Consider the following 17,117-nt stretch of genomic DNA (forward strand, 5'->3'; position numbering starts at 1 on the left):
GCTGGGGGAACACATATTAATGTTAAAAAAAAATCATGAATTAAAATTTTCATGCCATGGGACCTTTAATAAAGCGACCTCCCAGTCTACAAAAGTTAAGTTAAGTCAAGTCAGCTTTATTGTCAATTTTTTCACATATACTATAAATTCAGAGGAATCCAAAGTTTGTTTCTAAATTCCTTCTAAGTGTTACTTACTTGGCAATAAATCCCTGAGTGATTCTAATTTTGACATATGGGTGATTCGTGTTTCTGTATTTCTTTTCCTGCGGAGTGAGCCCTCTGAGCCTCCTCCTCTCTGTGAGGGGCGTTGTTTCGGATGGAATGCGCAGCCACGATTTCTTATGGACTTGGTCCCTTGGTCCCCGCCCTCATTTCTTTAAATACCCAACACCACCACCACAGCGAACCGTTGGGAAAACACGGGGATGTGTTGACGTTAACCGGTATTGTTGTTAACAACGTAACACCTTAGTGCTTGTTTAACTTGTAAGATGGAGCTGGACCGGCGGCTGTTGCTGGCCCACTGTACGGCTCACGTCCTGTCGATCGTAGCGGGCTTGCTGGTTGTCGTCCCCATGGCTCTCAACGGCTCCGCGTTCAAAGGCCGCTGCGCACTCTTCTCCATCGGCTACTGGAGGACAGAGGACCGGGAGGAGCTGACAGGACAGCCGGAAGACTTCTCTCACCTGGTGGTGCAGCAGTGGGGCCCACCGGCTGCCTGCCAGTTCGCCACATTTGTCGGTATTTTCACGGTGCTGTACGGTGCAGCGCAGGGTTGGAGGTGCCTCTTCTATCTGCACGGGCGACATGATGAGTGAGTCCTCAGATAACTGCAGGACCGGCTGACCTAATTCTACAGCAGTTAGCCTACTTCTGTTATTGCCGCAGGCCTACTTCTGCTTTTTTTGATCGTAGGTTACTATATAGGCTACATCACTACATTTTGGAGGTATTTTACGTTACATAAAATGCATTTATTTTAAGCTTTAGGAAATAAATAATGATACATTAAGATTATAGTTTAAGGCAGCCATTTAGCAGTAGATCAAGTAATTAAAATTAGCTCCATCTTTACCAGTTGCAACATTAAATTGATGTAGTGTAGCTACACATCAACGCATCAATAATTGCATCCAATACGTTATATGTTATTCTGAAATGGGCCATTCTGCAATACTTAGCTGATGAGTAACGTTACATTTACTTTACTTTTACTTAAGTAAAAGATCTCAGTAGCCATGTTAACACAATATATAGTAGTAGTATTATTACCTGTATAGGCTACCTGTAGTACCTGCCGCTGCAGTCATAGTGTAATTGTAGAGGTAAAGGACAGTAGCGCTCGCGGCTGTCTATGTAGCTGAATGACGGGGAAACGGTGGCTGAAGTTTAACCGGAGGACCGGGCTTTATTACCCTAAAACAGAGGCTAACGGGGTTGGAAGAGTGCCCAAAACAACCAAAAAGCTGGGGGCCGTAACTAGCTAGTGAGCTTCCTCTACGTAACAACAATAACAACCGAGTCTCGTTTTTCTCCCGCTTCTCTCTCCCCCCTTATTTCCCCCCTCCCGCTTCGTGAACCTGGCCAATCAGCTGGACTAGGCTAGGGGAACAATCTTCCCCCATGAGTCTCTCACATGTTAGTCCTGCAGGGTCGCTACCATAGACAGTTACTACAGTACTATGGTATTTCACATGTATTTTACAGACTGGAAATAACTCAAAACTTAGTGTTCCTAATGCACACACACACACACACACACACACACACACACACACACACACACACACACACATACACACATACATACATAGCCTACATACATAGCCTACATACATACATACATACATACATACATACATATACACAGTATATAAAATACAGTTTAAAGATGCCTAATGTAATCTAAAGGAGTATGCTGTCATGCAAACAAATGTAAATGTGCTGTATTTATATAGCGCTTTTCCAGTCTTAACAACTGCTCAAAGCGCTGTTACATCTACAGGAAACATTCACCATTCACACACATTCATACTCTGGGGCCGGGGCTGCCGTACAAGGTGCCACCTGCTCATCAGATAAACATTCACACACATCCACACTCCGATGCGCAGCACCGGGGGCAACTCGGGGTTCAGTGTCTTGCCCAAGGACACTTCGACAATGACTGCAGGGGCGGGGATCAAACCACCAACCTTCCGATTGGCAGGCAACCGCTCTACCACTGAGCCACAGCCGCCCCAAAGAAGCTGAAAATACGAATTATGGCTATTTCTTCATCAAATTTAGTTGGGTATTAGAGCTCCAATACTTGATTTTGTCTATTAAATAATAAATGTTTATTTTTTTAAATGCGTCAGCTAAATGACATGTAATGTTATAACACACAATATGCTATCTTCAGATGCCTTGTTTTATCTGACAAACAGTCCAAAACCAAAATATAGTCACCTAACCTTTAGACATGTCAAAGAATAGCAGTAAATCATCACATTTGAATAGCAGGTACCTGAGATTTTTGTTAAAAAACAGCATACATGATTATTTAATTATCAAAATAGTTGCTGCAAGTTAATTTTCTGGCGATCGATCAACTCTACTTATCATTTAAGCTCTGTGGCTGCCCACTTATCCAATTTATAGCTTTTAATCTGTGTTTATCTTGTCTGATGGCTGTCTGTATGTGTGTTTCTGTTTAGCACCCTGTTTTCGTCCTTCCTCACGGTGCTGCTGAGCGTGTGTGTGCTCTTCCTGTCTGGGGGGGCCAGTGTCATCTTGTCTCTGGGACTCGTCTCCTGGTGTGACACAGTGACTGATCACAACACACGGCCATACAGGTACGGTACATTATCTGATGGTGGAACCTCCTGTATGTTGAGTTACGTGGTGATCTTTCAGCCAAGAGTTCTTCTAAAACTAGAGGAGTCTTCTGCCTGAACATACTGATATCAAAACCAAGCAAATCAAAACAAAAACAGCAAACAATCTTTGAGTGCGGATCATTTCTCATGCCTTCATGCTTGTTTGTCATGTTGTTTTCAGCTGTTCAGAGTCCCAGTCTGTTCCACTTTACCTGGATGTGGACACCTCCTCTTTCTACAATGAGCTCAGTCTGGCACAGGTAGGGGCGCTTATAAGTGCTCACAATTAATAACACACACATTCTGTACAATATATATTGCTAAAGTCATACCTACGTTTCAATGTAGCATCTCGACCAGACAATGTATTTTCCCACAGAGCTTCTCATTTTATTCGTATTTCTAAAATGCTAAGACATGATACTGGGATATTCTGTGCTACAGATATCTACAACTGTACTGCATTATTATTTTGTTGGATCTTGAACAGATCTTCTTCCTTCACTGTGTGTGCAAATGGGAAATGCTTCTAGCTCACCCAATAAGAGCGCGCACCCCATGTAGGCTCAGTCCTTTGCAGCGGCCCTGGTTTGAATCTGACCCGAGGCCCTTTGCTGCGTGTCATCACCTCTTTTTCTCTCCCTCTTTCCTGTCTATCCACTGTCACTGTCAGTTAAAGGGAAAAGCCCCAAAAAGCAAACATAACAGTAATATACAGTGAATAGGAATTAGCACAGGAACAATTAACAGATGTGCTCATTCATATTTCAGTTTTAGTGTTTGAATAAAAAGCTCCCATTATAAAAGGCTGTTTTTGAGTTACAAATACTAAAAAGCACCTCCTTATACAGTACATCAATATTGACTGAAAAAAGTTCCTTTTTGAGAATTAGGCTGCTAAAAAAGTGATGAAGTAGGCTACTAAAATGTATTATTTATTTTGCAAATTCTTTTTCAGTTGATGTGGAAGTTGTTGTAATAGTTGCCAGGAAAATTGACCTTAACTCTTTTCTTTGCTATCAAAAAATGGCAATATAAAAGTTATTTTCTCTGTCAGTCAAACTACAACAACTTTTATAGCTTTGTTGTAGCTATTTTTCAAGCTCTTGCAAAGAAAGATAACATCCCTATTCATGAAGCTCTGATTAGCTCTTTGGTTTTTCCAAACCAGGAAAAAACTGAAGAATTCTTGGCAGCAGCCTACACACACACGCACACACACAAACACACACACACACCCCAGCAATCATAGCCTTGATGTTTTCATTATATAAGCTTAATTAATCACATCTTGTGTCCTCAGGTGTCTCTTTGGGGAGTGACGGCTCTGTGGCTGGCTCAGTCCATCCTGGCTTTCCTGCGGCTCTACCACTCTCACAGCCAGCACATCAGCGGGCCATGTGGTCCCCGAGAGAAGGAGCTGCTGTTAGGACACAGTCCATCTGAGAACGGCTCCCCCATGCCTCCACATTCTCCAACCACACCCACCATCATTGTCTAACTGAGAGTGTGAGGTAGTGATACAAGATGATACAATTAACTCGGATGTCTAAATTGTGTTTTAAACCTCATTTTTTCACACATCCCTATTTATAATTACCACAATGTCTACAGTTCTTACTACTGCATGTAGAATATGGGCATGGAAGTTTTTATTTTGACATCATTCATAATTTATCTTCTTAAAAAAGAAGAGCCTGACCAATAAATGGTATAAGCATATATGTCAGTCAATAAGAAATGTCAGTGTAGAAATGCCAAAGATTTGTTTCAGGTCATTTAGAAACAGTGTCTCCATTAGACCTATATAGTTTGTCATCCAGAGAGCACTGACTTGTTTATTTTCATTATCCAGTAAGTGGTCAGGCTGTATTATATATTGATATGATATTTGAGCAGAGCCAAGAAGCACCACAAGTTAGCCATAGTTTGTGCCTCTTGTATTTATTCATTTTGACTCACTAACCTAAGCATCTATTTCTTTGACTGATCAATACCAGTTGATCTTTATTATTAGTATTATTATTTTTAAATCCTTACATTTTCATTTTCCAGCATGATAAAACACAGTTCCACCGTCTGGATAGTCAGAAAGTATGCTGCGTTCACATCATGTCATTTAAGATAATTTGTTTATTTTAAGTGTCAATGTAATGGTGACACATGAGAGTCACTAACAGGGATTAACTTCAACTCTGTCTAGGTAACAAAGGGGATCGTACAGAATAAAAAAGACACTCATCAGAATAGTTGAAGCGGATGTATTCAGTAATCTAATAACTATCTAATAACCACAGTGTTATCTTGACGCTAATAACTGTCCTTGTCATTAGACCGAGACTTTGTGAATCAATGCATTACAGTTTATTTACGTCACTGATGCAAAAGCAACCAGTGGGTGTTGTCTGTTCTGAATATATTTAATATGCATGGTTGTTTACATTTCTGCTATAGTCTGACATTTTGCACAGTTGTGTCCTCATCAGGGAGAATACATTTTTACGACTGTTCTAAGTGTAATATTGAGATGTAGCACTGAGGCGCTTTTATTGTGAAGCATGTGGTGAGAGTGTGACTGAGCCACTAAGTACAAGGCTCACTGTGTGAGCATGACCCGAATGTTCTGTTGTGTAACGGAAAAACCTCGGCTGACCTTCTCTCTTCTTGTGACGATTTCTATCATGATGCTGTCTGTGTGGACGCAGTCGCTCTCAGGGCATCAATGAAGCAGTCAAATCGTCTCTAATGATACTTTTAGGGTGTGCCGATTGTCAACCTTTAAGTACCTGTGATATTTTTCATATCGAGAGAGATTTGTGCGGAGCCCAGAAGGGTCAGTGAAGAGGCAAGAAGCGACTAATTTTGCTGAGTTCCTAAAACAAATGATTCAAATTTGTTTCTAAACTTTTCTCCAGTTATCATCGACCTAAGTGGTCGTAATGACACACAGACAGTGGAGCAAGAAATCTGAAGTAAAGAGAGATGAGACAGTATTAGTAATGTCTTGTAATAAGGGTTGTTCTCAATTAAAGAAATTCTTAGTCAACTTACACTCACAAGATTTTGTCAACTAATAAATTAGTTGAATTAATCTACAGATCTGTAAAACTGAGTTTCTCTGTCAGAATCTAGCACCACATTAAATGTTTACCAGAGATGTGCTCATAAGTTTCTTTAAAAAGTCTTTCACCATTATAAAAGCAGAACAAATGACTAATCAACTAAAGAAATCTTAGTTGACTAAGACCAACATGACCGATTAGTTGACTAATGGACTAAGAGGGGCAGCCCTACTTGTAATATGTAAAATGTTTTTTGTATTGCTTTTTACCTCTTACACCTGTTTGTGCTCATCCACAATCATGTTTTTTTTGTCTTTTGTTTGTCAAATAAAAAGCTTTGCATTATGCAAGAATGTTGTCTCAAATCATGCATACTAAAAAAGTATGTCCATATACATCAAAGTTTACTGATTGCATGTGTATATATACAGTATATTATCACTGCTTTGACCAATTAATGTTAGTCAGTGCTGTAGTATTTTATAATTTTACTGGAGACAACCAAGTCACTTTTTTAGGACTTTAATTCAAAATGTATTATTTTTTTACAGTACAAATTAGAAATAATATCATTTATACTGCATCGTTTTGCACCAGAGTGCTTAAAGTGAATGTTCTCTTTGTGTATTAGATTTGATTATCTGGATCTATTTTCTGATGCGAGCCGCTGTCAGGCTTCACATTCTGATAAAGCAGCAGTGGTTGGATGTAACATACTACATTTACTCAAGAACTTAAGTACAAATTTGAGTTACTTGTACTTTACTTGAGTCTTTTCTTTTCATGCAACTTTTTTTTACTTCTACTGCACTTCATTTCAGAGAGAAATATTTCTGACAGTTTATAAATTAAGATTTTTGAACACAAAACACATGTAGTTTATGAAAAACAAGGTTTTATTTTCAGTTAAACTACTCAACAATATATAGGCCAACAAGTACAGCTAAAATGATTAGCACTTAAACACTTGATTGATGATGACAGTTTATTGACAGAACTGTTTTGATCATTTCCAGTTTCTAATATGTGAGGATTTTTCTGCATTGAGTTACTTCTACTTGTAATACTTTAAGTATATTTTCCTAATGATAGGCTATTTTTTACAGTGTGGTATTATTATACTTATTCCACCTCGGCAGAACGGTACATTTGGTTGTTCTGTGTCCGTCACTGTTGTAAGTTACTGTGCTGTAGTGGTTATCAGATAAAAGATGCATTGAGCCTGGAAAATGTGGACCCTCCGTCCGTGTCTCAGCACCAAGTGTAGTACCATTTCCAACCGTTTGGTGACAGCAAAGACTCCTGCGAATGTGTGATCTACCATAACTTACAACAGAGAGGAAGTAAAGAGCCAATCACAAACCAGGGCACCATATTGAACCGATGTTTTGATCCAAACTGCTGCCCTTCTCCTATAGTTTACCAGAAGCTCTTTGGTTTACTTTGAGTGCGATATTTTGCCACGACTCGAAGAAAAAATTACCTGAGTTTGCATTCGCACGGTAGCAATGAAGCTAACGGACATCAAAAAGCTAAAAGTGGCCGAACTGCGGTCCAGACTTGAAGAACTCGGCTTGGACAACAAGGGACTGAAAGCTGAGCTGTTAGGCAGGCTGTGGTCCGCTTTAGAGGCAAGACAAAGTGTGAAGGACGGTGATGAGATACAACTACAAAATGACCGCTCACAGACACCTTCAACACCGGTGGAGAACGTGGACCACTGCACTCAGTCCTCATCACCCCCGAGAAGCGCTGATGTTCCGGGGCGATGCCACGTTAAACCGGACTGCATCCGAGAGTACACAGACACCGCCACGCAGACAGAGACCGACACCGGTACCGGTCTGCCATCCCTGCAGCAAGGCTCCGAGTGTGTTTCGGATTGTGTGCCAGCGCACCAAGCCGAGGAGAGAGAAGTTGAAATGCAGCACGGAGCTGCCGAGGATCCTGGAGAGGACAGGAGAACTCTTTCATCAGAAGAGATGGGCAGAGGAAGAGCTTTCTACGAGTTCAAAGAGGAGATACGTTACAAAAGGTAATGCAAGCCAGGTTCTAGTTAGTGGATTTGTAAAGACGCATTTAAAAGCATCAGGCTCAGTCAAAATTTACACTTGCATTATAAGTTATGATTGTACTTTATAACAGGTGCTTCAGGACGTGTTAATGAGTTTTATAGGAGGCAGAGGTGAAATGTACATTTTTTAGGTACTTTTACTTTACTTATTTCTAGTTTAGAGTATTTCTATTTTATGCTACCGCGATAAATGTAGGTAGGTTATGGACAGGGGTGCCAGCACTGTTACTACGTCAGAATTTGTAAAACAGTCAGTCTGCAGCTTCTCGCGACTAAAATACATTAAATGGGGCAATTGTTTGGGCATTTAAAACACACAAATGTGATTACATGATAGGCAGACATGTCCATATATTTTACTGATGAAAAAAGAGGGTTGCAAACCACACTTTCTATTAGGTTTCATTGATTTTATATCTTTCAGTTGCATGAATTCCAGAAAAGTAGAAGGTAAACAAGATAAGCCTGGCTTACTATGCACGCAAGACATGATGGGAAACAACAATTTAACAGGCTTTGTGTTGAAATGTAGCAAAACTATTCGCTTGAATCTTAAAAATGAAGCGTATGAGTGTTATTAAGCCGCATGCATCTATCTCTTGTCGACCAGAGCCAAAGCACTACAACCTCCGGTGGACACAGAGGAGACGGAGGAGGAAGATGAAGATAAAGTCAGACTAGATCCATGTAAGTCTTTGGACAACACTCACTCTCTACCAGGTGCAGGAACATGAACCCTCATTGAGTGACAGTGTTTTAAACTTTGATTACATTTGACACAAGTCATTAGAGCAGTGCAGAGGCATTTTGAATCCCCTGACTTTACTTGTTTTTCTACACAGATGACAGACACCTCCACTTTGAGGTGGGTCCTGATTGGGCATGTGGCCAGCCGCGGTTCTGGGCTAGATTCCCCTTGCTGTGGTCCGGCTGCAGGCTCACCCACGGGGTGCTGCAGGGCAGAGTGAGCTTTGAGGTGAGGCTGGAGAGGAAGTTGCTGACTACACAGCTGCAGGAACAAGAAGACGTGGCTCCTTACGGCCTGAGAGTCGGCTGGTCTATGACCAACACCTCTCTACTGCTGGGTAAGAAATAGGTTCATGTTAAGAGAAATGATTTGATTAGAGGCCCCTTTTCTGGAGATGTGTTTATTCTTGTAAATTTTCATTCTCTGTTCTTTCTTCCTCTGGTTTTTTATCTGTATCAAACCAGGTGAAGATAAATTCTCTTTTGCTTACGATGGGCGAGGTAAAAAAGTGTCAGGTGGGAAGGAGGAAGAGTTTGGAGAACCCTTCTCAGAGGGAGATATCATTGGCTGTTATGCTGTGAGTGATGCTTTGCTTCTCCTTGGTTTGCATTCTTTTGAAACTTGGACTGTTTTGCAGTTGTTTTGTGAGTTAGAGGACATTCCTTATTCTAATCCCAACTGTGTGTGTCATGCACACATGCACATCGACAGTCTTTCTCCACAGACGGTGCTGTTGAGCTCTCTTTCCATAAGAACGGTCGTTTCATGGGTGACGCCTTTTCCCTGGACGCTTCTGTGCTGCTGGGTCGTCCTCTTTTCCCTCACGTCCTCTGTAAGAACTGTTCAGTCAGATTCCTCCTAGACCCCACAGCTTCTCCCTGGTACCCGGGTCCTCCAGGGTTCATACCGCTGGCAGCTCTTTCTGCTGGGCAGAGGGTGCGCACCGCATTGCCTCCTACCTTCAGAGAAAACTGTGAGGTGAGAGACAGTAGCTAAGGTTCCATCCAAAATTATTTAAATGTGTCTAATGGAAAACCCGAATTGACGTTATCCCAAGGTGTTTTTATGCATCCCTGTGGTGGAAAAGATTGTTGTTGATGGACTCAAGTGAGGGACATTGCTAGCCATACAGCCATATTGCTAGCCGTAGTGCTATACTGCTAGCCTTGCAAATTTAGTTATTTTCAGACAAGATATAAAAGTAGTTGTTACATTTGAATCTTACGCTCCTTGCCTTCAGATGTTGTTGATGGTTGGTCTTCCTGGTTCTGGGAAAAGCCACTGGGCAAGGACTCACATGCAGCAGCATCCGGAGAAACAGTACAAGCTGCTGGGCACCGAGGAGTTGCTCACATGTATGATTGTCAGTCAAACCTCCAGTCTTCACTCTCATGTTTTATATTCACATTCAAAGATGGTGTTTAATTTCTGATCAACTGATTGTGTGTGTGTGTGTGTGTGTGTGCGTGCGTGCGTAGAGTGGTGGACAGGGGGACCACAGGCTGCAGCAGGCCTCTCAGTGTCTATCTGATTTGATTAAGATGGCTGCTCAGACAGCTGGCAACTATATTCTTGATCAGGTAACTTCACATTGATTTATCTCTAAAAACCAATTCTACTCTGACCTGACCTGTACATATTTACAAATTTTTTTCCAGTTTGTGTTAGAAAGTGTTGTTGAAACAACCAAGAGACTGATATTTTAAGGGGTTCAGTGTTTCTAAAAGGACCTAGTCATTTTAGTCGTAAGCATGTGGAATTATTTATTCATTGAAGCACTGACACATGCATGGGTATACCAGCAATTGGGAGTTGTATTCCAGCTCTCTTACCATATGCTTTTTATTATCTCTCTGTTTCCAGAGCAACATCCTCTTCTCTGCCCGGCGGTACAAGCTACAGCTGTTCACAGGCTTCAGGCGGCGGGTGGTGACGGTCTTTCCCTCAGCAGACGAGTGGAAAAGACGACTGTGTCTGCACCAGACAAGCAACAGGGAGCAGATCCCTGAAACCGCCCTGCTCAAACTCCAAGGTGTGACTTGTGCCCATTTTATAGGAAGTATAACATCTAAGTGAATAATAAGAGCATACCTCAGTGTCACTGAAGGCCAACACAAAGACATGAGTTAAACTGGTGTTGGCAGGCAATCTGAAAGGTATTTGCATTAGGGATAGAAACTTTTAATGTAATAATAATTACGTTTAAATACCATTCTCTTTGGGATTCCTTTAACCCACAGAGAAGGAAAAACGAAAACTGACTCCTAACCTTGTGAGGTAGTTTAACAGGTGTTTTAGCCTATTAATCACCCTGAAATGCAATTTGGTTTTCACTTCCTTATTTTATTCTATTTGAATTGCTGAAAATCTGACGTGGGCAACCATTTAGAGGTCTAACCAGGCTTGTAGTGTATGGGACTACACAACAAACTTAAGCTTCTCGTAATGCTGACAATCGTAAGTAAACCTGCGAGAGTTATACATGTGAATGATACCAACACCTCCAACTCTCCGGCTCGTCTCCAGTGAGTTGCAGTCTTCCAGAGCAGCAGGGCGACCTGATGGAGGAGCTGCAGTATGTCGAGCTGCCTCAGGAACAGGCACAGGCACTCCTGCAGGAGTATAAAGATGAGGCCCGCAGACTGCTGCCCCCCATCCCCAAACAGGAGAAGAAGAAACCCAGACTTCACAAGAAAAGACCCCACCCTCAAGGCCCTCCACCCGCGCATAGGATTCAGCGGACTGGACTTCATGGTCAGCATAAGAAACGATGGCCGCTTGTCGGAGAAACATAATATTTTAAGATGTTAGTTGATTTCTTTATGGTCTTTGTAGGATGGAATGACACAGGACTCAGCATGCCGCCATGGAGGCAGCAGCCAAGATATGTGAGTGTTATGCATATGCATGCATATATATATATATATATATATATATATATATATATATATATATATATATACACACACACACACACATAGTTTTATATCTATGGTTATGCAGCTGTGAAGTCTTACAAAAGAAACCTTTTTACATCATTTTGGGCTGTTGTTGTCATTAGCTTAGCTGCACTTTAAAGCTGGAGTGTGGAATGTTTGTCTCCCCCCTCTGGCAGTGGGAGTAATCACAAAGACTGTTGGGAGGTCTCTCCCCCTTTCCTGCCTGTCAAGGTGTTGGGAAATACAGGTAGACTGACTTACGGTGTAGCCAATCAGAGAGCCTGTAAGAACTGTAAGGCACTTTGTACTGCTCACTTAACAAGGTTGTTGTGGAGTTAATAAACAAGCTCTTTAACAAGAGTACCAATAAGTGGTATAGGCATCACTCTGCTGCGCCACAGTCACAACAGCTTTGGGATACTGAGAAATACAGAGCGTTCCCTGGCAGCGATAGGCTCAATCAGCATTGTGTGAACTTGGCAAGGGCTTTAATATAACTGGTGTAAAGGTCCAGCACTCCTACTTTTAAGAAGTTGTGTTTAACAAAATCGCCTGGACCTAATTGCTGTCTTGTAGAAATCATTTAAGTTCAGCATAAGGGAAGATTATCACACTCAAATAAATTTTTATATATATATATATATATAAAAAAAATTCCTTCATAAGTTCTTATGAAGGAAACACAAAGTGTTTAATGTTTTTATGACATTTGAACGGGGTGACATCTGCCTTAGTTCTTTTATTTTTTTTATTCAGAAAATAAGTTAATGATGATCTGACAAGTTGAAGAAGTTAATTCATAAAAGCCATGGTTTAATCAATCACCCAGTGTGGACAGTTTGTCAGTAATGTAGGCAAAATGAACAGGGCTCACTCACCCGAAGCTGTAATAGAGTCATCAGAAAATATATTCTTGACGACTGCTTTTTAAACCGCTGAAAGATGCTAAGTAACAGAGCAACAGCCCCCTTAAATTCATTTCTTAATCAAATCTCATTATCCATTTACGTTTTTTTACATTTCAGTGGAGTGTGCCTTATGTGGACCAGGGCTGCTACTACAGAGATGTTGGTTACAGCGGATATGAAGGGTACTGTTGAAGAAACCTGCAGCGAGAGGAAACTGATGCATTTGAGATCTGTTTACATGGACGATCATTCTACTGATGTCATTTAATTTAAAAAAAAAAAGGAGGAAAAAAAGTTAACTACAGCAGCAAGTTATTTTACACAGAGAACTAACTACTACGGTACATTTTTGCACTCGCTGCTTTGACCAGTCAAAGATAATCAATGTTGTAGTATTTATTAATCATACCTGAGACAGCCCGGTCAACTTTTGGGTATTTTTATTCAAATATTTTTAAAATGTCATGTTTTTACTCTACAGTGTACAAACTGTGAAAACATTTACTGTATCTTGCACCAGTATTGGTCAAAGAGTCAACTAGTAAAACATCGCTGAATTTGAATGACAAGGTTTCTCGTTGTGAATGTACATTTGATCATCTGGATTAATTTTCTGATGCGATGAGCTGGACGTCATGTCATCTGCTCTGGTCTCCCTCGCCGTCAGGCTTCACGGTCTGATAAAGCAGCACGGCTCCTTTAGCTGAAGGACACAGCTCCGACCACAGAGGGCTGCTTCTGTCCAGCTGCAACAACTCCTATTGTCCCATTTCAGGGACAACAAAAGGCAGTCTTGTGTATCCAAACCTTGTTATATACCGTACTTTCCTTCTAATGCAACTGTCAAAACAAGAAAGCTCATTCTTGAGTTGGCATTCAGTTATACATCTAGAACTATGGAGTACTCACCGTCTTGCTGAAGAAGACAATATCTGTGGACTCATGGGCCTCTGCTCCTCCTTTCCAGTACAATTTTCGGACTTCATCAGATGTCAACGAGCAACTGAGGACACACCGATTACATTACATTTTAATAAAGCGATTTGAGGCAAACTTTCACCATAACAAAAGTGAAGGAATGAATACCTGACATAGAACTCAGCGCTTGGTCTGCCGGCGCTGGTGTGATTCAGAGCGACACCCATCAGGACCGGCTCTCCGAGGGAGCTCAGAGGAATGTTCACCTGCAGAGGGAAGACAGGGTGAAGTAGGTGAGACAAACAATATACAACACTTGTAGTTTTCACAGAATTTCTTTAGTGAACAATATACATTTTCTCTATGAAGTTATGTTCAAATGATGATTGAGCTCTTCCAATGTATTAAAAAAAAAAAGCTAAATAGTTTATTTTTCTTTGAATTTATTTTAAAAACTGGTTTAATAATCCGTAAGGTAAAACGTCAAAAGATTATCAATAAAGCCAATTTTTACCAGGAAAAACAAATACTTTCAGATTAATTTGAAAGATGTTATAATCTCTTAATATTCTACACGTAGATGTTTTAAGTGCAGTCATCAGAGTTCATCTTTTAGAAAGCCAGTACAGTTATTCTTGGTTGTTTTATTGCTCTTTTAACAATTCTTTTTAACTTGTCTTATCTACAGATTTTTTGTTGTTTATCACTGAAGGACAAATGTGCGAATTTGATGCTTTTTTTGTCTTATGTGATAAACTGATTATATTTTCTGGACTGTTGAGTGAATCAAAGACATCTGGGAACTTTTTGTGACATTTTAATATACCATATGATTAACCAATTAATAAAAAAAAAAAATGAAGTGCTTAAAAAAAGTGTAATAAATTTCATTCATAGTTTAGAATGGGAGTGAAAGACAAGTACTCTTATTTACCAACAAATCCTAAAGCTCTGCACTTATTGTATGCCAATATGGAAATGCAGCCTTTGGTTTTTACTCTATTAAGTCTTCTTAGGTCATATAAGTAACTAAACAACTTGATGAAATAAGTTAACAGTGGACTTTTTTCCCCCCACCTCGTCTCTGATCTCAGCGCAGACAGACGAGAACAGCTCTGAGACGACGTGCCTCTGTGACATCATGTCCACGCTGATCTGCTGCTCACACACTGCCTGGCCCAGGCGCTCACACACCACCTGAGGAGGTGCATCCATGGTATAAATGACATATCAAGCATATTTGAATGATACTTCATTCACTTTACTTACTACACCTTTGGCTCTGGGTGACCTCCGGGGATGTCCAGGAGCCCCCCCGCCTCTGCCACTCTCTGGCTCCTCCTGATCAACACCACCTGACCGTCGTCTGTACACAGGACTGCACCCACACCCAGAGGCTGAGCCAGCAGCGCCAGAGGATCACCAAACTCCACCTCTCCATGCTGACGTAGCTCTGCCACTCTACTAGACCAGTTTGTTCCCAAGTAATCTTTGTAGCATGTAAGGCCTAGTCTCAGCGTGAGGAGGTGGCCGGTCCCTTGATCCTCTGTGTTTTTGGAAGGATGTTCAGCTGTAATGCTCTTAGACTCACTGTAACCAGAGGAAGCTCGTGACAATGCACAGACACTATCTACATTTTCTCTTTGATTCCCAGGTCTGTTTCTTTTGTCAAGATTGGTCTGAACAGCCTCCTGCACAGAATCAGTGACACACAAATTCTCCTCCATCCTTTGTCTGCTGTCCTGTAATTCCCCTTCTGGTTCCTCTGCGAGGTCTAAGAAGGGGATGAGGGGTGGATGAGTGCAGGATTGGTGTTTAGGAGAAACTGAGCACGATGAGGCTAAGCAGAAAGAGTGCAGTCTGAATTTCATCCCGTTGAAAAGCCACGACTCTTTGGATACTCGCTCTGTCCACACCTCCTCTATTTGACGCTCTAGAGCCGGATCAGTCTGCCTGTTGAATCTAAGAAGACGGAGAGAAAGCATGACGGTTACTACAGTAACATTTTGCCCATACAGTATAAGGATAACAAATCCCATAAAAGACCCTTATGGCATGACTGTGGCCCACTGGGGATGAAAATGTAATTCTATATCATTGTGTTAGGTAGAAAGGCCTTAAAAGTATATTACTCTCAGAGGCCTGGTTTCTTTTTATAAATATTTATGTTCATTTGCAAATGGGTTCCTTTTATAAGCCCTCTGTTTTTTGTTTTTGTTTTTTATCCCACCTGTGTATTTTTATGTTTCTTATTTTTTCCTTTTATTTTATATGCATACATAAAGAAAAAGGAAGAAATGAAATGTTCCTACCTTTCAGAAAGCTCCACTTGTACTTGAGACTCCAGCAGGCCCCTCCAGGCTGCACAGTGCAGCAGCACAGACACCTCGGAGTCCATCATGTCTCACTGGATGATCACTCACACTGCTGCAGCTCTGTAAGTGTTATTAACTGTTAATATTTCTGTTCATCTTATACAAACTTCAGAGTAAAGAAACAGAAGCTATAAACATGTTTCAGACAGCTGAATCTGAGAACATTTAGATGCATTAAACAACTGTCCTGGTAAGAAAATGGGTTTCTTCTGGCCTCTCCCTCCACTCCCAACAACAGAACACACACACACACACACACACACACACACACACACACACACACACAAACCCACACACACACACACACACACCACACAACCCACCCACACAACACACACACACACACACACACACACACACACACACACACACACACACACACACACACACACACACGCAGATTAAAGTTGGCCAGCACACATCGTTGAATGTTGCCGTTTCATTAACAAGCCAACCAGTATTTAACAGCACAGCGTTATCAAAAGTACGATATTAGGCAACAGCTCTACCCTGTGGGGTAATTAGGCACGTCAGTTTGTAACAGGAAGTCAGCGTGCTCGTGTGTACCTATGTTGGGCAGCATGTTAATACACTGAGCTTAACACACACTTTGTATAGCGTCCTTATTCACCAACTTGCAACACAAGGTACGTGTATGGTTTACTGTTCATTTGACCTGATATGTGATCGAGCTGTAGTATAAGTAATCAACTTTAAAGCTCGCAAAATGTGGACTGCAACTGTCCAGTCCTTTAAAAAGAGACATCATTATACAGAAATCACGTGTTCGTTTGCCAGCTAGTGTCCAGTTTGCCATGGATTACACAGATGTGGCTATGCTAATTATATTCGTAAATTACTTACACTAGCCTCGAGTGAGACACAACTTTAGAGAGGACCTACTTCCAGCTCATCCTGCAACTGAGCACAGACATAAGAACCATTTATTAAGTACAGATCACAAGTTATCATGTAACTTGTCTTTTACAAATCGAAAGTTACTAAATAGACTGGACAAAGTTATAATCTGTTAAATGTGGGCACGCAGCTGTTTGGGTCTTACCTTCCTATGTGGAAGCGTATGCCGTGGCTCTGCATGAACGTAGCGTTAGTATCTTCCTCTTTTTCAGACAGACGGCAAAATGGGTTCATTATCACCATCCAGTGACCAAGAGTCCCAACTACATGTCACGTCATCGTCTATGTTCCTCAATATTTTATAGACAGCTG

General features: G+C 41.1%; 4 protein-coding genes across 6 annotated transcripts in view; 3 read left to right on the plus strand and 1 right to left on the minus strand.

Annotated features, from left to right (window-relative positions):
• Window positions 1-365: 365 nt before the first annotated feature.
• zgc:153018 (Transmembrane protein 179-like) lies at window positions 366-6,056 on the plus strand. The gene is made up of 4 exons (XM_032528704.1): window positions 366-816; window positions 2,702-2,839; window positions 3,045-3,123; window positions 4,167-6,056. Exons 1-4 carry the CDS (start codon window positions 494-496, stop codon window positions 4,362-4,364), a joined length of 738 nt encoding a protein of 245 aa, XP_032384595.1. The 5' UTR covers window positions 366-493; the 3' UTR covers window positions 4,365-6,056.
• Window positions 6,057-7,291: 1,235 nt separating this feature from the next.
• si:ch211-107m4.1 (heterogeneous nuclear ribonucleoprotein U-like protein 2) lies at window positions 7,292-12,863 on the plus strand. Its single transcript, XM_032528696.1, has 11 exons — window positions 7,292-7,960; window positions 8,610-8,686; window positions 8,842-9,084; window positions 9,212-9,324; window positions 9,459-9,725; window positions 9,988-10,110; window positions 10,226-10,327; window positions 10,611-10,779; window positions 11,274-11,501; window positions 11,583-11,635; window positions 12,712-12,863. The coding sequence occupies exons 1-11, from the start codon at window positions 7,434-7,436 to the stop codon at window positions 12,784-12,786; spliced, it is 1,977 nt and encodes a 658-aa protein (XP_032384587.1). The 5' UTR covers window positions 7,292-7,433; the 3' UTR covers window positions 12,787-12,863.
• The window catches only part of nudt22 (nudix (nucleoside diphosphate linked moiety X)-type motif 22), a 6,364-nt gene continuing 1,725 nt past the window's right edge, over window positions 12,479-17,117 (minus strand). The window contains exons 1-8 of one of the 3 annotated variants that reach the window (XM_032528698.1): window positions 16,951-17,111; window positions 16,752-16,808; window positions 15,825-15,947; window positions 14,787-15,474; window positions 14,590-14,709; window positions 13,681-13,778; window positions 13,504-13,597; window positions 12,479-13,352 (exon numbers count right to left, since the gene is read on the minus strand). In XM_032528698.1, coding sequence (XP_032384589.1) covers window positions 13,233-13,352; window positions 13,504-13,597; window positions 13,681-13,778; window positions 14,590-14,709; window positions 14,787-15,474; window positions 15,825-15,913 — 1,209 coding nt within the window. In that variant the 5' untranslated portion in view covers window positions 15,914-15,947; window positions 16,752-16,808; window positions 16,951-17,111 and the 3' untranslated portion in view covers window positions 12,479-13,232. Of the gene's footprint in view, window positions 13,353-13,503; window positions 13,598-13,680; window positions 13,779-14,589; window positions 14,710-14,786; window positions 15,475-15,824; window positions 15,948-16,751; window positions 16,809-16,950; window positions 17,112-17,117 lie in introns of those variants that run through there. The other 2 variants (XM_032528699.1, XM_032528700.1) reach the window with 2 other exon arrangements.
• dnajc4 (DnaJ (Hsp40) homolog, subfamily C, member 4) overlaps window positions 16,473-17,117 on the plus strand; it is a 6,968-nt gene continuing 6,323 nt past the window's right edge. The window contains exon 1 of the mRNA XM_032528705.1: window positions 16,473-16,534. The gene's annotated coding sequence lies outside the window, so the exon portion shown is untranslated. The remainder of the gene's footprint in view (window positions 16,535-17,117) is intronic.

This window comes from Etheostoma spectabile, chromosome 10 (assembly GCF_008692095.1).
Source record: "Etheostoma spectabile isolate EspeVRDwgs_2016 chromosome 10, UIUC_Espe_1.0, whole genome shotgun sequence".
NCBI classification, from domain to species: domain Eukaryota; kingdom Metazoa; phylum Chordata; class Actinopteri; order Perciformes; family Percidae; genus Etheostoma; species Etheostoma spectabile.